General features: G+C 44.4%; 1 protein-coding gene across 1 annotated transcript in view; it reads left to right on the top strand.

Annotated features, from left to right (window-relative positions):
• The first annotated feature begins 43 nt into the window (after positions 1-43).
• Positions 44-20,300, top strand: part of LOC126528230 (uncharacterized) — a 142,408-nt gene continuing 122,151 nt past the window's right edge. Inside the window, exon 1 of the mRNA XM_050176116.2 lies at positions 44-282. Within this exon, the coding sequence (XP_050032073.1) occupies positions 223-282 (60 nt within the window). The 5' untranslated portion in view covers positions 44-222. The remainder of the gene's footprint in view (positions 283-20,300) is intronic.

Raw genomic sequence — 20,300 nt, 5'->3', positions numbered from 1 at the left:
TGAAAGAGCTGTACCCCACTCTTCCTTCGCTACTTGCCTGCAAAGGGCCGCGTTGACGCAGGAAAGCATTCAAAACTTGTTTGCCCTCGCTTTCGGCACGGCACAGCAGCCGCTGCGGCGTTCGGTCCGGTGGCGAGCATTCGTCCGTCCGCTGCATCTCCGCGCCAGTGATGTTTTGGTTTCGGTGACAGACGCGCTCGGCGCCAGCACGCTCCTTCGGCCATGGGATTTTTACGAACGACGGCCAATGTCTTCTTCTTCCTCCTATCTTTCGTCACGTTCGTGAGTACTGCCGCCCACATGCGGCACTTTTGTCTCTCGGTCTTCCCAGCGCGTCGAACTTATGCGGGTACAATATTTTGAAACAATCGGTTTTTCCCGGCGACAAGCTCTTCGCACCAAGTTGTGGCGTATTTCCCGTCGCCGGCTAGGTGAAGATCGCTTTATCGGGAGTTTCGTTGTATCCGTATAGACGCCGCGAATGTCGGATGGCGTTCAATGCGAACTTTCACGTGGCTGCGCAACGTACGCTAATTAGGATGATTTGTGATCTCGCGGTAATTTAGTAACGATGACAATGCGGCAGACAGCAATAACAAAGTAAAATAAAAGTAAATAACACATGTTAGGAAGCATCGTGGAATTAGGCTGTAAAATGAATTAGCTGGACCATGTACCGATACGCCCAGGTGTTTTCACAAATGTGCGGGAGGAAGCTTAATCGACATTTTGACTGACGTTTGCAATCGTAATGTCCTCTCTTCCCGGTATATTAAAGGCCGCTTTAATCTTCAGGCAACACGATTCCCTGACACCCAGTGCTACTCGGAATTCATATCCACTTCAAAGATGTGGCTATTCCTACCGTATAGACCCAGCCGTCCTTAACACTGTAGTTAGATCGAACTTTCTGCATCCACCCTTGCTATGCACGCACACAAAGGACATCCTGCCCACATCGCAGCTTCGTGGTAAGGCTTTTCGAACTGTATTTACTAAAACTATGTGTAGTTTCAATATCTACGACACCGTACGGTCATGGTAGACTTGTATGGGCTGAACCACTCAATGGAATTATCCCGACAGCTGTGGCATGGCGAAAATGTCACCATGCATCCATCGCATATGTGATGTCCGCAGAGGACAATATAAATTCGCTGCAACAGATACAATGTCTCGCGTGTTTGCACCGTCAGTCGCGTACAATGCGGCCACTCACTAGTGACGCAGTTGCGTGAAGATAAATTTGTTTCCGCTTGCACGCAAAATTCTTGTAAGATGGCACGTGTGGTGAAGTGCAAGAAATCTAAACACTATAGGTTTCCTTCGAGTCCTGTACCATGTATGGCGGTGCATAATAGACAACTTGCAAGACACGACAGCTAAGTCATGTCGGTTACTATAGGTTACTGTATGGCTAGGCTGTCAGTAGTTCCTCCGCCAGGTCTTTGTTAGACGAATTATAACTTTTAACGAATTAGTTATAAATTTATATGAAAATGCATAGAATGTATGGTGCTAACACGAAACATGAGAAGCGATCATTCGAAGGACTTTGACATAGCGTGAAAGTCATATTTTCACGTGTAAATTGAAAGCCTGGAACACAGGCGACAGCCTCTTCTGGTATAAGTGTGGTAAAAAAAAAACAAGTAAAAAGAAAAGGTTTGCATACGCTATCCACGGACGTCCTCATGACAGACGTGCATTCTTCGTCTCAGATATGGGACACGATCGAGTGCGTGTTCTCGAACGGGATTTCAATATCACGGTCGACAATGTATTTTCGCTGGGCCCTGCGATTCCACATCAATTATACTGATTTTCTTGTTTATCGGTTCTCTCTTTATTTTTTCTCGCGGGTCATCTCGTGTCTGAATCGGTGTGTGGCCAATCCCAGGCCCTAGTGTGTGTGTGTCATGTGTAAAGCAATGTGCATATATTTGTGCTAGTAAATCTAATATAGTTATCCATGTACCGCAGTATGCAAACAAAAAAGTTTATTGCTACGAAAAACAAAAGAAGAAATAAGTTGTGCCTGCACATAAATACCACGAACATTTAGGACACGTTTATTCGATCTGTCTTTACACAAGCTCGCAGCGAATGCTAACTGTTTTCCCCCAACCAGTAACGTGTACTAACTACACTTACCCGCAAGCTGGTAATGCACCATTAACTCATGGGCGATGTATGTGCCGAAATGTAGATTAGTAAAAGAATAAAAATATTGTTTATTATTTCATCGCTCCTGTCTTCCATTTCATACCATTTTCTCTCTGCGCAATTTAATCGAAATTGGATCTGTGTGTTTAGATAACGCGGAAAGATAATATATAACCTAGTTCGCGCGATATTATTTTTTTCTGAAATCATTGCGAATGACTTAGCCTGGTGCGCTATTCGCACTTTCGTATGAAATTTCGTAATTTGACTTTCTGTCTTTCGTTTTCCTTTTTTTATTAATAAGAGGCCCCACACCAGCTTTGTTCTAAGGAACCTCTTAGCTGCATGTTCACGTATGCAATGTTCTCAACATTTATGCTAATAATAAATCGGAACCAACGTGAAACTGGAACAGCCGGTACTTTCGTTGTGCAAAATTTCGTGTTCCCGAATTGTTCCCAAACTTCTGAGCGGACCGAAAGCGCCAACTATGGGGGATGTGTCACGTAAGGACTTTACGTCTAATTCTGATCATTTCGTGTCATCCGTCCCATCGCGAGAGCGCCGGTCTCGGCTATAATGGGGGCGCCTCTTCTTTCGCGAACCAATGAGGATCGGCGAAAAGATTGGAGAATGAAAACAATCGATGCGTAGTACGCGTCTGTCTTAACTAAAACGCGGTTTAATAAAATGGTTAGTGAGCTTTTATTGTACTCTCGTGTGGCGTATGATTTCTGTTTCGGACCCAGTGTTACCTGTACAGCTCTCGACAATGTATAGTAATCATAATTAGCACAGAGTCTTGTGACGTCAGCGAGCCTGTAGACGTAGACAGCTGCTCCGTCCAGTGCCGTCTTGACCCAATGCAAGTTTTCGTTTTAAAGCGGAGCTTTCTTTGCGAACCATCCCAGACTTTCCTGACCGTTGATGCTGTCTTGCCGAATATATTTGCGGAGATACAGTCGAGGCGCTCTCCACAACGAACTCCTCTACAACGAAATGACCTGTATAACGAATGAATAATTATGTCCCAATTCTATTGTGAGCTGTGCGGTGCGCAAGCTTTACAACGAAGTATAACACATGATTTCCGAGCATCAAGCAGCTCGTTATAGAGCCGTTAGGATATATAGATATATACAAAGTTTATATGAACAGACCCATGATGGGGGGGAAGGCTCATACAAACCTTGTATGCTGACCATGTGATTCCAGCTCAGTTCTGCGTAACAAAAAAGTAACTTCCTATATAAAACCGGCACATGTAATGTCGGCTCACAGGCATTTATAAACCGCAATGATCTGTTGATGGAAATGTGAATTATATGTAACGGGTCCTTTGGTTTAGTTAGTTTTTTTTATATATATAGCCACTCAGTGTGTGTCACTGGGTTCGGTATGTGCCGCTCGGAGTGCGCTCGCTCTTTGACGATCCTCCAGAATGGAAATGTCCCACTGCAACACAAGCGGTACAGAATCCCTAGGTGTTGCTTGGTATGTGTCGCACTTTTCTGGGCGTATACGCCTGTCCGATTACCGAATTGTGCGCATCGCCGGCAGCGGTAAAGCATTTAATTAACCGCTTTACCTAAGCTTCGCATAGTTTCCAACATGCGCGTTGGATCTGCGTGAGTTTCTTTCTTTTATTATGTTTTTTGCAACTTCCGTATTTCCTCAGTGAAATGAAACGGACTTGTAGCTAATGTCGGCTGCAACTCCCAATGACCTCCGCTATCCGGCTTTTAACACATCCGGAAGGATACGATAAAAAAGCACCGTCTTTCGTTATCTTCTCAAAATAATATCGTTCTTTTCTTGTCTAACTGTAGTTGCCGCGTCTTCGATGTCAACAGTCGGCCAATTTACACCGAGTTAACTTTCAAATATCTGTATTCTTTGCGTAATGTCGCTGATGTATTCTTCTCTAGCGCGCTGCTTCTAAGCAGCAACAAGCAGCAACTAAGTTGCAACAAGTATAGACAACCACGTGTGCATTGCGAGTCTGCAGACATCCTGTGACGAGTTTGAAAACTTTGTTTGGCTCGCCTCGTTAAGTTCTTCGGTTCAGTTGAAGTTTGCGGGCAGTAATGATGTTGCGCTAAAGCTATTTCCAGCCTTGAAATAATTGAGCAATCGAAGTTGTTTGCTTTCCAGTTCCCCACGTATACCGATTCTTGCTAGCTCCTGACAACGTTGGGTGGTTACGAATAGGAAATAAGCCATTGGCCAGCTAGATCAAATGAACATTTCTACTCGCGAATTGCTAAATACAAGCTGTCGATCATTGGCTTTGTGTAAGTCCCAAGCAAAAATACCAATAGAATTTTTTATTGGTCCAGCATAGCAATCCTATAGGTTCTATTGGTAACGGATTGGAACTCTATTGGTTTTATTCGGATTATATTGATATCAATAGGATGTGATAGGTGACATCTATTGGTGACCAACAGGATTGTATTTACACCAATACGGTCAGATAAGTTACAGCTATTGGTGGCCTGTAGACCTCCTGCACCCCCTGACGTCACGAAGATGCGGTGGCGCTGTCGTCAATGCTGACTTCGTCCCGGTAGGTAGTCCACCGCCTCTGCCTACCTCACTCGATTGCTGCTCAGTTGCCGCGAGGTTTTTGTGTGTGATGTGTCAGGACTCACCAGTCACCAGATTGAAATCCCCCCCTCCCCCCCCCTAGAACAGGGCAACTTACAATAATTTATGTTCGCGTCCTTACACTTCATGCGCTGAAGAACGTGGCGGAAATGAGTATACGCCCATGGCATTTCATAACCTTGTGAGTGAACGTCGTAACAGGTCATCAGTCGATCAGAAGACAAGGACGAAGCAAATGACAGGACGAGCGCTGATTTCAGCTTAAAGCAGTTAACGATCAGCGCTCGTTCTGTCGTTTTCTCTGTGCTAGCTTTACTTTTGCTCGCGCTGATGATACGTTATATAGAATAAGTTACCCCCACTTGCCGAATCCCACTTTTTGCTAGCTTACGAGGAAAAGTTTGCCCGTAAACCGTTTGCTGCAGAAATGTATATAAGTCCTGCAGGCTTCAGGTGCTCCATTTAGACAACATTTACGGAGACTAAGATTTCAAGAAAAGAACAGTAACAAATCAAACCAAGGCCACAGAATGATGGCCCCAACGACATGCGGGGATGCGCAAAGGAGGGAGAGCGCAAGACGGGTCAATGCCCCTCACCCGCATAGAGCACGCCGTAGGGGGCACAAATCTGCCATACCGTACACTTGACTCGTCCGTCTCTTGCAGGGCTCACAGATGAGTGCGCGGGGCAGGTTATTCGCGAATGGTCTCGTGTGCGTTAGTTAAGTTACTGGGGGCACGAAATGATAAGAGCGAGTTTCCTATTCCTTCATTCTCATACGACACCCTGCTACGTGGCCCCATTTGAACTCTCGACAATGTTGCAGCTAGCCAGCGTGAAGTTAGGGTGCAACGAAAATTTCTGCAAGTGCGCTTCTCCCAACGACACCGTCTCGTCCAACTTGATCGAGAATGCGTACATCCGACTACAAATCGTAAATATTCCTTCGGAGCGTAGACTGTCGCCACCGTCCTCGGCGCGCACCCTCCTTTCCTTGCAGCATCCAAGCATCCAAGCTACCGGAAAGCGTCTCTGAGCTTCAACAGTGCGACACTGCAGCGGGTTGTCGGCAATCTTGGATAGTGCACGTGAGGTGCTTGGGAGAGCCTGCTAACGGAATTTCTTGCGTATCGTCTGTTCATCCAAGTTTTAAGGTCACCATTTCGCCAGCATCTCTCTGGATTCTTACGTGTCTGCACGTCTGTCACTCCGCCTCACTCCGCGTAGCGATTTAAAACGTCATCGTCGTTGAAGCTGAAAGTCTTGACAGGCGCCTGTTCTCACGCGTATGACTTGACTCAGCGCGGAGGCCGTCCGCCTCTGTCTGAGCCGAAGCCCAGAAACAAGGTTAATTATGCCCGGCGCGCTGAACCGACACGCATCCGAATGCCCCGCGGTTTTCTCATCTTCTTGAGGCGAACCGAGTCGCACCTGTAGGGAAGTGTCATGCGCGTCCGACGAACGAACGAACACTCGTCCGGAATCCGCCCCCCCCCCCCCCCATCCCCCACTCGCAGTGAAGAACCTGCGTTCAACGCGCGCACAGCAGCGCGCGGCGGCCATTGTGTTCTGCAGGCGGACCATCGAGAGCGGGAGAATACGGAGCCCCGCGGAGGTAGGGCGACGACGACATTACGCGCGTTGCAACAATGGGTTTATAAATACCGCCTCGACGATCGCTGTTGGGCCGCGCCGTCGACCGTAGAGAAAAAGAAACGTGGACGGCGCGTTTCGTAATGGCCGCCGGTCATATGAGTGCCGCCTCTTGTCCAGTCAAATGGTGATGGCCGGCTTCGTGGCCCCGCGCCTATAGACACCCGGGGGAAGCATCGAGGAGCCTGCTGTTGAGTGCGCATAACCCGACTCAGTTTCAAGGTGCACGTGCTCGAAAGCGCGTGCGTGTATAAAGTCTTCCAGAGAAAGAACCGAGCGTCGGGTTAGTTCAGAGGAACAGCTCCGTGACCTTTCGCATCTTCCAGTTGAAGCCACGGGACGCTCGCGCTGTAAGGGGCGCCTCTTGTTCGCACGTTTGGTCGTTCGTTGTCTGCGCTCGTAGACGTCGCGGTAGTGCCTCTCTTCGAAAGTGTTATGGCGTTTTTCGTAACGAAGGTGTGCTCATTAACCGAGATGCAAAGAAAAACGAACGGGCTGTAGAGCTCGGCTGAAGAAACCGCTGGAGAGCTGTCCGGGCAGCCATAGAAGTGGCTGAGTGGGTCAATCGCTTCAGAGGAAGAATAATAATGGTTCGAAGAAAAAGTGCCTGGAACTCTGCACGGCCACGAACGATTTTACTGCCTTTGCCTGCACTGCGATCCATTCTTGCTGTGGAAGGACAGTGGTGCGTTCGGGGAGCGCGTTGTCTTTTTTTTTTTTTTTTAGACATTACCCACAGCGTCTTTGTTGGCATTATTGCGGGGGGCACAAGAATTCATGAAATTAATCCGCAGTCGTGCGGTCAACCAGATCTGGTGGTAACAAATTCCATTCGGAAATCGTTTTTGGGAAAAACGAATTTTTAAACAGATCGGTCCTGGCGGTATATGGTCCAACTTTAAATTTGTGATCCAAACGGAAGGACTGATAGTGCGCTGGTTGTAGATAATCTGAAGCATTTATTCCAGTTTGCTTGTGAAACTTCTAGAAAAAAATTCAGCCAAATATTATCTATTCGATCTTTTAAATATTGCCACTTAAGGTCTCCCGTCCTGTCTCGAGAACTTTCAGATCGATCATACTTTTTCAGAACAAATCTGGCTGCAACAGACTGCATGCGCTCAAGTGCATCAATATGTACCTTGTGAAACGGGTCCCACACAGGACAGGCATATTGCAGTATAGGTCTGACATAGGCATGGTATGTGGTCTGTTTAACTTCCTTAGTCACATGCTTAAGGTTTCGTTGTAGAAATCCAAGGGCTTTTTCTGCCCTGCTAACAACACTGTTGATCTGTTCCGATCATGCCCCTTCTTCGGACAACGTAACGCCCAAATACTTGTATTTGTCCTGTTTCCTAATAACTTGTTTGTTTAAAGCGTACTGATTCGTGAACCTATTGACCTTTTGGTAAAGCTGAGGTGAACACACTTGTTGCTGTTTAGTGCCATGTCATTGTTTTTACACCGTACCTCTGCTTGATTAAGATCTTCCTGAAGCTGTGTGAAATCCGCTTGGTCAGTCAAATTAGTGTACAAAATACAATCATCACCAAACATTCTAATGCTACTCTTGGTTACACCAGTTTCCAGGTATGAATTCTCACATTTTGCAGCGAAATGCATTATCGCTCCAGTAACTTTTGAACTTCAATGCAAGGCGTAGTGCAAAAAAAAAAAAGTGGAATAACAGATCATTTTTGCGGCAAGTTTCACTGCGCCTATTTAAAAATTTGTGCTAGTTTCAAAATTTGTTCCCAGTGGATGTGCCTTGCAATATCACTGCCTTCGTGTTTTGCAATATGTGCGCTAAAATAATTTGTTGATCACTCAATTAGGAGTATTGATTTCCAGTGTATACGTAATGTATACCTATTCGAGTATTCCAGCTCAATAAGTAGACCTATGCCACAGGCGATTCTTTAACGTTCTGTTAACGCTAAAAGAAAACATCCGGTATGAATTTTTTTTCTGTCAACTTTTTTATTACACTAAGTGTCTAGCACGCCCATTTCAATGGCCAACACATCGCTAGTTGATGTGTACACAGAGCGCCTGCCTTCTCTATCACTCGCCAGGGGCGAACTTATAGGCGACATCATGGGGTGGACGCAGTGCTTTAATCTTTCATTCTTTATTATTCTCCTTAATATCATCATCATCATCATCTCTGTGTACTTTTTGATACAACCACACAGTTTTCTGCTCACACTAAACACGTTGCAATGCGGGGTATGTGCTCTCTTGGCTCTGTTTGCAGACTATCGAGGGAATTCAATTCTCCTGCACCGATCCGCAAGTTGTAAACAACAATCCGTCTTCCTCAACTCGAATGCGCGTCGGTCGTATGGAATGGCATTTCTAGATCCAGCAGTGGCATTAAAGATCGGCTCCAGCAAAATCTCTCTAAGCATATGTCATCACCGCTTTGTTAACACGGACACTGCAAATTGTCCTAGCACTGTTGGATTATTGTCATTGCCCTTATTACGCTGCCGACGTAATCGCGCTGACCTTCGCTCTCTTTTCAAGCTCCTTCACGGTATCCTCACCTGCACCGCACTCCTCAGTTGTATCATATTTCGTATTCTGCGCAAGGTCACCAGAGAACGTGGAACTTTCCATGTTCCTGCCTGTCATCACTGACACTCAACCGTTTACGGAATACGGAGTCTTTATAATGCTTACTTTCACGATCTCGATATTTTTTCGTAACTCGATCGATGTTGTTCTTTCCGAGCTTTGCGTTGTTGTGTCATAGTTTCATATACTGTTCACCTGCTCTTCTCCTCCTTTATCTTTTATATTGCCTTGTTCCTTGATCCTTGTTGTATGTGCATTCTTCTTTGCAAACTTGTTGTTTTTATGGATTTTTTTTACTTATATTCCCCAGCCGTATTTCTGTTTTGTTCTTGTTTTTCTTTATTGTATGCGCGCGCCCGCACTGAAACCTTATGGTTGTTCCTGGGCACGCTTTAATCAATAAGTGATTGATTAACTGATTGATTGAATATCGAAGCAACAACAAGAGGAGGCAGTGAAAGACGGTAGAAAAAGAGAGTGACATACGAGTGACGTAGCAGACGTATGCACCTTCTACCAAAATGTTCGAGACCTACACACCAAAGTGAACGAACTTCTTTTTTTAATACTGTTTCTTATGCTCATCGATATTTTCAGAGGAAGTTTTAGTTCGGCCTCAACTCCGACACTGTCTATTCAAATACATGTGTAAAACGCAGAAACGCTTTTCTAAGATGACGTCTGGGCCGTCTTTGATGAAATTTGCAACATTTGAGAGGCAAACTGAAATTCCAGTGACTGTTTGAAGCGGTATGCCGACTTATGACCTGAATTGTTTTACAAAGATTGCCGAAAACAGGTAAGCTTTAAAAAAAAGTAGAAGCACGAAGTTTACAAATCGGCCACTCTGCACCATGAACAGATATCGCTGTTCTGTACATTGCGTTCGTCAGAACATCCAAAGCGGAGAAATTTGACATATAAATTTATACCTTACGTGAACTTCTTACAATGTTTATGAAGGTTCTGCAAACGTGCTACTAACATATTAGTGGTGTATGTGAGAGCCATGCATAATACGCACATCAATTTTGCCCGCTTTAGATGTGCTATTAGATGCAGTCGACACATTTTCAATATCGTTTTTCATTGCTGAAGCACAAAGTTGTAAACCTAATAGTTTAGTATTCTTATAATTTGCACTTTACAGCAGCTTTGATAAAGTAATTGATGGCCTCAATAAAAAAAATTGTTACCAACAGTCAATAGGTTTTCGCCTTTCTTTTAAATGCAGCAAACCACATCGAATTTGGTGCAGAGGCTGCCGAGAAAAACGATTTCTCCTTTCCCGGGTATTTAGATAAGATCCTCCGAGCTTAAGTTCCTCTTAAGTGAAATGTGGCTTTTACCTGAAATAGCATCTACTGCCTATTTTCCAGCGTATTATAGCGTCTTTCGTAGAGAGATGGACATTATTCCTCCTGGAAGCAGAAAGGGGGTGGCGTCCTTATCGCTTCTGATAATGCGACAGAATGTGTCCTTCGTTTGAATCTTGAGTGCGGTCTTGAGGCTGTTTGGACAGACACGCACTATTCAGACGGTGAACGACTGTTGCTTGGTGCGTGCTACGTAGCGTAACTACGTGGCGTAACTCCTGCAGTATTTGGTCACATCCTGTCATCGATTGAAACCGTAATCATTTCGCATAATTACCACAATGTGTTAACTATTGGAAACTTCAATGTTCCCGGAATTTCATGGACCAACAACATTGCCTGCCAGAATTCATTTTACATTTCTCGTAAATGCCGCTCCTTTCTTGACTTTTATCACGTTTAATTCCATGTAGCAGCTAAGCTGCAATGGCAACGTTCTAGATCTTTGTCTTACTGATCTTGATTCTGTTTCCGTCATGGGTAGCTACGTTTGTCTGGCTGCGCCAGGCAAGTTCCGCCCTTCTTTAATTGTTTCCTTAACTCCTGCAGCACGGAAACGCAGCAGCAGTTATAATTACAACACCAAGCGCTGCTTCAACTTTTCCTTTGGAGTCTACGTTAGCGCATACCATTATCTTGAAAATGCTAGCTCAAAACGTTGACGTTCGCAGATGGGGCAGCTGATGTTGATGCACAGGTTAATTTGTTTACGAAAGCCGTGGAAGATGGCATGCGCATGTTCATACCTACAAAACCGCTCAAAAAGTCAAAGTTCCATCATTGGTTTTCTAAAGAACTAAAAACAGCAGTAGAACTTAAAGACCGTGCACAAATAAAAACGGGGAAAACAGGCCTAGATGAGTGAAAACTTGAATTTAGGTGCTGTCATTGTCTCTGCAAATGTTATTGTAACAATGATCACTACGACCACATTGAACGTGTGGAAGCTGCCATGACACGTTATTCAAGGTTTTTCTGGAGCTACTTGCGCTGCTGATGCTTTTTCAGAACATTTCGATTCTGTATTTGATGTAAAAAATACTACTATCTCAGGTAACCTTCCTCCTCCGTTTGGCACGGTGTGTACGCTATCAGTCAACGAAGCCCTTGTCTTTAAGTGTATGAAGCGCCTGGAACCTTCCCTTCCTCTTGGTGCTGATGGTATCCCTCCCGCACTGCTAAAGACTCACGGAAGCATACTTTTCCCTGTACTCACAAGCATATTCAACAGTTTCCTAAAGTCCAGTACGTTGCCTAGCGCTTGGAAGGAAGCACAGGTAGTGTTCGTTCACAAATTGGGTGCTAGAAGTACGGCCTATATAAATTTTCTTGCGCTGCGTCAAAAGTGTTTGAATCTGTTTTGCATTCCTTGCTTTTTGTTAGTGCTAACAACATTTCAATAAATGAACAGCATGGATTTGTATCAGAGCGCTCCACAACAACGAACTCGGTCGTGCTTGTGACCCACGCTGTCAGTGTGGGACGTGGTATAGGGGCCAATTAGATGTTGTTTACTTTGACATAAGTAAAGCCATTAACGTACTTTGCCACGAGCTCCTCATTACGAAGCTCACGCAAATGGACATTCCTTCTTCCATCACTTCCCTGCTATCTAATTACCTAAGCAATAGATTGTCCTTCGTTGGCAGTAATGGACAGAGTTCTGTTAGTTATGAGGTCCCCAGCGGAATTCCTCAAGGACCCGTTCTTAACAGATGTTAATGATGGCCTGGGTTTTGAGATATGCGCCATCAAACTTGCAATAAGAGTGCACTGTTGTCGCACTTATCTCTTTTTTAAACAAAAATGCTGTTTTATGCACTGAAGCCCGGAAAGTAACTGGAACGTCCATGTATTTCGTCGCACACTTTGGAAATTAATATCTCGAAACCGGTGCCATCCTGAAAGAGAGAGAGAAAATGACACATAAAAGGCAGGGAGGGTAACCAGGACTGAGCCCGGTTGGCTACCCTACACTGGGTGAAGGGGAAAAGGAGAGAAAGATTAAGAGGAGAAGAGAAAGTCCACCGTGGATATCGCCGACGTTGTAAAGTTTTCTCCTCTATATCCACTGATGGTCAATCTGTCCGGATCACAGACGGTCGCTCAATCCGTTAGCTTTAAAATATCGCGCAGGTGTCATCCTGAAGATTCATTCTAAGCGGATACACCTTGCAAGTTCACCGACCACGATTCGTAAAATTGCAATATGTGCCGTAAAGTAATATGTACCGTATGTCGATTTCTCGTACAAGTGACGACCGCCCTTCTGAATATTCAAGCTCAAAGAATGGAAATATTCTATCTTCTACAGGTGCTTTTCTGAAAATTCTGTGGAAATTAAGTTATCGCCCGGTGTATGTATAGATAATCGTGTTGCACGATCAACTCCCTTTTACGCCCGCCTCATCGTTTTCTGTTTCCCTCTCTATCTCACATTGTTTTGTCTACCACATTGGACTCGCGTATTACTTTTTACGTGAACTAGCATGAACGCCCAGATATTCCTGGGCACTATAGTAAAAGATTTATTTATTAACGCGAAAGCATTATATACCCCATTATGCGAAAATCCGTCGGCGTCCGCGCTACCGAAAGATGGTACCAAAAATGACCGACAGCGCAAGGAGTCGAGAAATGCTCGGATCGACGTCAAATTTCTCAGGGAGGTTCCTGTAAGCGAAGTGAAATAAGGACTTCGAAAAGAGAATCTGGTACGTTTCGGTCTGGGGGGGAATCGAACCCGGGGTTCCGGTGCGCGATACGAGCACGCTTCCCCGACTCCACGGTTCTGGCTGACTAAAGGTGTGTCTGGTGCGTGCGTCATTGGGCACGTGACGGCGCGGCCAATAGGGAGGAGGTGGCGCCACGTCATGAGTGTATAAATGAGTGCGTTCACGACATTGCTTTTGTTTACCATCACTGTACTAGGGGCAGCATTCACAAAGTTTTTCGTTCGTTAGTGCTCTGTGCATTGGCTGACCACCTTCAGTAATAATATGTCCGGCTTTGTTGAAATTTTCTTTCACGAAAACTTCTAGCGTATCCGGTTCTTGTGAATATGGGCTCAGTTGTCTAACTTTTGTAGACGCAGATTAAGTGAACAAGCTTTATTTTCTCATTCACGTGTAAAATGTCTCTACTCTATCAAATGTCGTCAAACATATATTTCAAGTGATATAACTACGAACTTTTAGAAAGTTTTAAATTTGTTGTCTGCGTCTCTTGAAAACTTCAACGCCCAAAGATCTCCTTCAATACATCGAAATTCTTTTTTTCCCTTTTTTGGTTTTCATTAATATATTTGTCGCATTACGCGCTCCTTTCAGTACATATGCCAGAAACAGAAGCATCGATCAATAAGTTATCCGAAATTGCGATTATTCACACAGCAAAGAACGGCTATGACGAACATGGGCGCATGACGCTATTGGATATAACCTAATACGTACATGAGAAAGACGAGAACGGTTTTTGATTGAAGGAGCATCACAAAGATAGTTGAGAGAAAAACGATATTATTCGTTCCTATATAGAGATTAGCCCTTTTTTTCTTTATTCAAGCTTTCAGATGGGGGGGGGGGGAGGGGGGTGTGGTCCAATTTCCTTTTCTCCTTTAAATCCGCGTATGCGACTCACACATGTGCGCATGCGACTCATATGTGACACTAGGTATGTGGCACTGGGTATGTGGCACCGGGTTCGCGTCACTGGGTTTGTGCAGGTGTTCAGTCAACCTCTTCGACGTCAGCTCGGGTGAGTGTGTATCGCAAAAGCAGCAAACAACACCTACGTAGTGACATCTGCATTACGTATACAGACGTCAACACTAGTTGAGCGCCTGCTTCTGTTACTTCTCTTTTCTGCTGAGTATGATGACTTTCTAAAGTCACAAAGTCCTTTTAAGTTGGCAGAACGAAGCTTAGGTCCCCAATCGTTCCCATCATTCCTACGTACTGGCTGAACCGCCATATTGGCAGCTGCAGTGGACGCCTGCGCCCGAGTTCCTTCTGGTAATTTTTGTAGGAAACTCTACGGGTGACTCCAGCAGTTGACACGCCAAACACAGGAAGCGTACTTTCTGCACGGTTTACTGGCATTGAGCGTAAAGCCGTCCAAACATGGCGGACGCGCAGATTACACCAACGATCACACCGGACTCCGGAATCGCGGTGCTCCCGCCTCCTTGGCATTCCTCGATGCGCCATAGGATGATGGCCTCCGACAGAGTTCGGCGGCTGGTTTCTTATTTCGTAGCTCGGCTGTATGGGCGAAGCGAACAAAAACCGCATATATAGATGCACCCGGATCGTCGATAACGGGACTTTCTTCGGCCAATACGGGATGCCTTTCGCGGACGTCGTGAAAGGTTTCTCGTCGACTTCGCTCCTCGAGCATTTCTTGCGCTCTTTCACGAAGCGCAGACATCGATTCCGTTTACTTCTTTGGGATGAAATCGGGGAGCACTCGCCGAAGGCTGCCGCTCTGCTTGGAGAGCGAGGCTTTGCCCCGAATGGTGCTGCAGGTCGTCTTCTTCGGAGAGCTTGGCCGTGTACGCCGAAGGGCGCTCTTGATGAGTTTCAAATGTCCCGAGGAGGAACGGAAGGAGGCGCTGCTTGGAGCCTGGAGCAAGCGCCAGGCACGTGCGGTTGGTGCCTCAATGGGTGCAAACCGCCTTTGGCTTCCTCTTAGGCTTCCTCGCTAAGCGGAAGCCTGGAAAAACAGCCACAACAACGTGACAATGTATTATTATTATTATTATTATTATTATTATTATTATTATTATTATTATTATTATTATTATTATTATTATTATTATTATTATTATTATTATTATTATTATTATTATTATTTAGATGTAAATACACGAGAAGGTAGGTTACGCTATATATGGACGGCGATGTCGAAATTCCCAAGTCGTTACTTTTGCAATGCTTGATACGAGAAAGCAAGCAGAAAATATCAACCAAGCGCCATTCACAAATGAATGCAAGCACACAACGAGCGCCTCTACTGGCACCAGCACCATAGGCTAGTCCAACAGGAGTTACATATATGTTGTGCCACTCTTGTATATGCATATGCTGTTTATACATATAATGTATATACCGGATATACGATGTGTACATATAGAAGAACAACACGGCCTAGACATAAAATTCGTTAAGTAAGCGCAATGTATTTTTATTTTAGACTTATACTGCAATTGAAATTGCGAGGTTTCGCAGGGCGGGAAATATGTACACATGTTGCAACAGGTTACATATAGCACATCACAAAGTATGTACCAATTAAAACAAATTAAAAAGGAAAAATAAAGAAAACAACGAAGGAAAGATAAATAACACAAATGTAACACACCTTAATGTCACGTACAAAAAAGGAAAACAACATTGATTATGCTGAATGCAACACAAATGATGTTATTGTAGGTTGTAGGGCTTTAATGTTTACTTGACCATTCCAATCATTGGCAGTTCGCGGTGTTTTTGAAACAGTATTTTGAAACAGTTTTAGAATATGTGAAACAGCTGCTTCTGGTTCAAGAAAAGCGCTATAGTGAGCTCGTGTCTTTGACTTGTGGCGTGTCCTAAAGAAAACGAGATAATTTTTGCGGTGTGAGTTTTATAGTGTCCTTTAATTGATCGGCAGAGGAACCTTAGTCGGAATTTATGATTTCCTAGCGCTATGCGTTCAAGTTTAGATCTTACTAATAACTGTGTAATTGACGTACGTTCGACATTATTGTATATAAAGGAAACAAGGTTATTTTGTACTCGTTCAAGTTTATCTACGTTAGTTTTAGTGTACGGGTCCCAGGTTATTCGAACGTAGGCTAACATAGGAAAAATGGCAAATTTATAGCCGAGTAGTCTTAGGGAACAAGTAGAAAGTTTACGCGTTTTTCAAAAGAAGGAAATAGTTGATGATTAGTATTGCCTGTTACTGCGTCAGTATGTGCTTAGTCCACCTAAGATCATTAGTTATGCAGACCTAACTATTTTAACTGCGTGACCTCCGAAAGTGACGCATCGTAGGTACGTTGCGGAACCTGAGAGGATGTTTCTTTTCTGTAATGGGCTTAAAGACAGTTCTTTTTTTTTAACATTGATAGATACTTACCAGCCTTTACGCATTTTTGGAATGCCAAACTGCTTGAGAATGCTTAATTAGAATGCTTGATGAATGAAAGGTAAAACTAGTAATGTCACTTATAGTCTGTCCATGAGGTCATAAAGTCCACCAAAAATTGCGAAGGGCATTGAATCCACGCCTCTGCATGTTTGTCAGGGCATGATCACAATCCAAGCAATTTGTTCACTGTGAGACGTCGTGGTCGTGGTCGTTGTTGTTGTTTATTAACTGCAACATACTGGGAAGTTTGCTTATGAAAAGCCCGGCATACCGAAGCGTAGCTAAAAAATAAAGAGCTAAGAAGAGAACTGTAGATAGAAATAAATACAAGTTATCAAATCATTTCAAAATTACTTAGAAAACAAGTAACCCGCGCTATACTAAAAGAAAAATCATGACACAAAGTTGTTAACACAAAATAGTTACCCTTACTGATGTATCACCCTTTAAGACAGAATTGCCGACGTATCTGGATCGAGTCGACATTCAGCAACCCTAACCCCATCAATGTGGATCAAATCGATATTTTGCATGGCATACCTCTCTCTTAATTGCGAGATGACATGTGTAGTACTCTCCTGATTTGATTTGTAAATGTTCCATTTATATAGTACTATGATATTGTGTTATTTTCCTTGGTGTTTGTAACTTTGTTGTACCGTATAATTGTGAAATCCCCCCCCCCCCCATGATATGTTCTCTTGGTATTTTGGCTATTAAAATAAATAAAATAAAAAAAATGAATAAGACTTCATACGCAATGTGCAGCCAGCGCATGGCCTCCAAGAATCTTACGCGTAAACTCTAAATATACTAACACAAGTCCACAGCCTAGCTTATAAAGAAAGTCACTGACGCGAAAAAGTCATAAGGACAATAAATTGAGATAAGGAAAGAACACGACATTAAAAGCACACGACAAAGTCATCGCGACGTCGCACAAGTCGTACTGTAGTGTTCACGAGGAACAAATCAGACCTCTGTCCACAAATAAATCTCGCGGGGCTTTCACAGGTTTTGTTTGTTCATAAGGACAAGAAAAAAGGGTAAAATAACTTTCTTCGGCCATAACGAATGCCCATCTAAATACACTGCGCCAGCTGTGGATGGGCAGTTGCTTTGAACAAAATGTGGGTTCTCTGCTGATACGGCGATTCCGAACTGTGAGAAAATACAGGAGTTTTTCTCGCACAAGAAGCCAAACTATGCGTTAGCACTCCTTCACTAGCATTGTACGATAAAGAAACAGCCCATCTCTGCGAATGATGCGTTCTTTAGAATGCAGGTTTATCTTTCCATACCTTCTGTCAGGGTTCCCGTTGCCTCCTTAGATATTCTCGTTTTTGTTTTAAATTGCCAGTTATGTCGCCGATGACTGCAAGTGTTCAAAGCAGTGCAGTAGAACTTTGGCACGAGTGGTTTCTATTCCACTTACTTTGGTTGTTCCACGTTGGTGCTCCACATAGCCCGTGAGCTGCCTTGGTATTCTAAACCCAATAGTTTAATTCCTATATTTGTCGGCCATTCAGTGAGGGTGAGTGAGGGGGGAGTTAGCATTAACTGCAACGTTAACGCATTTCTTGTTAAGGTATAGGTGAAGGTCAAGTCAAAACTGGAGCTTACCGCAGGACATTTACTTAAGCGTAGGTGCCTGGAACACTGACCACCTTCAATATTGCCGCAATCGCAGCGTATATAGTTGAACAGATTATTGAAAATTTTCGTCCATAATCAAGTTCAATAATACGGAAACAAAATTTAGTTTGAGTATTCGTGAACCACGTAGATAAGCAAGCCTCACCTATAAGTTAAAGAAACAAATACAGAAGAAAACCTAAACGTTCAGGAATGTTGCAGGGAAAAAAAAATTAATGCTCAACGAGCAAGCCTGTGTCAGTGAAAACAAATAGGGAAATGAGCCATCGTGTACCAACTCTGAAAGCCTATTTCACTTCCTGATCATTCTTTTTTTTTTTTTTTTACAACACGGCGCAGCTCCTGCGATAATTAATTTCAAGGGGCTAATATATACATGTACAACATTGAAGGGGCCAACCTCTGTATAGGTCGGCTTTAAGAGTTGGTCTGATTCATATCTGCAGTTTTTCAATTATATATTACACCAAATAACTTTTATATTAGTTTCTGTCATCTAGTCCTTTGGTCTTTACATCGCGACATATGGCTTCTATCTCGATACTCTTGCCGCTATTACCGGTGAGAAGGTTTCTTTAAAAGTTCTGGTTGTAGACGCTTGCGAATGATTTGCCCAATGCGCCCACTGTCCTGCTGTACGTCTGTCGCAAGCATTCCCTCGCACCGATTGTTTTACAAAGGAAAAGAAAAAAAAACGAATCTTTGCAGATAGTTTCGCGGAAAGCACTTGCCATCTCCGGGCCTGTTCTGAAGGTCGCGTCGCCGAAGAGACAGGTACATTACATGGTATAGGCGTACCTCGTTCCACCATGCACACGATGTCTCGACAAAGACCGGAAGCGTCCCTTTATACTAATCACGTCCGGTTCCGTCACGTGACCACTCTTTCATTTTCTCCGGCCACCGCTTGAAAAGAGAGAGAGAGAATTGAAAGAAGCCCTCGTCTTTTTCACGGAAGGCGCGCAAAGTCTTCGTCGCTGCCGGCCCTGCACGCTTGCCCGCTTGCGTACAATGGAGGCTCGACCCGCGCTCCACCTATAGTTCGATGCAGTTAACTGAAAGGTGCAGCAGCGGTCGGGTGTCCAAGCGAGTTTCGAAGCAACAAAAACAACAACTAGAACACAACGGACAACGTGTGCGATTCGCGTATCTCCATACAGGCCGCGTCGAGTACCACGTGAGCTGGAGGCACCGTCGTCGTGGCGTCATATTCGGTTTCGCAACTCGCGTGCACGCTCGAAGCAGACTTGAAAAAGCAAACCGTCCTTACGAGGCCCTTGCGTATATCGATAACGGAATACGTATGCCCTGTAACAACCACGCATCCAGTCGTGCAACGTCATTTTTTGTCAGCTGCAATCGTGACTCAGTGACAACGACGTTGTGCCGTGCAGCGCGATGGTCGTATAGTTTCGGTTCTCGGCTTCGGCCTGCTCGCATTGCGATGAAAACGCTCGCGTGCGCCGCGATTCGTACGCACACCGAATAACTCCAGATGACCAAAGCTGATCTACAGCCCCCACCCCCCTCTCTAATAAACCCTTTTGTCGCTTTGAGGAGGCGTCAAGCCCCGTCGACCACCACCGCTATCTCCGCCATCGTAGTCGTCGTCGTCGCAATTGTCGTCGTCGTCGTCTCGGTCGTCACAGGCGTCTATTCGTGGACCTAATTGTGCCCAGTCCAGCGGAAAAAGACCTTCGCGTCAGAGTATATAGGATCACATCTCGCCCCCATATTGAAGTCTGTGTATTGTTGAATGGGATCAAATATGCGATTGTTGGATGTGGAGTCATGTGAGTTGTTGAAACTGTGTAGTGCTTCTCGGTGAGGAGGAAAAAAAGCTCCTGATGTACGAGCGTGCAGGCCCGCATAAATGCCAGGAGTCTTGTTTTAATGTTAACATCATTCTTTTAAAATTTATTGTCGAATGTAGCTCAAATCTACTCATTGAACTGGATTACTCGAGAAGGCGCACGTTGTAATTACGCTGGAAATCGAAATGCATAACCAACCAATTAACACAATTTCATTAATGAACTTATTTTAACTAATTACTTTAGCGCCTATATTACAATACATGAATTGAAGCCAGCGATTTGAACAAGGCACATCCACTTA

This window comes from Dermacentor andersoni, chromosome 9, assembly GCF_023375885.2.
Source record: "Dermacentor andersoni chromosome 9, qqDerAnde1_hic_scaffold, whole genome shotgun sequence".
Taxonomy (NCBI): Eukaryota; Metazoa; Arthropoda; class Arachnida; order Ixodida; family Ixodidae; genus Dermacentor; species Dermacentor andersoni.
This window is presented reverse-complemented; position numbering and strand designations above follow the sequence as displayed.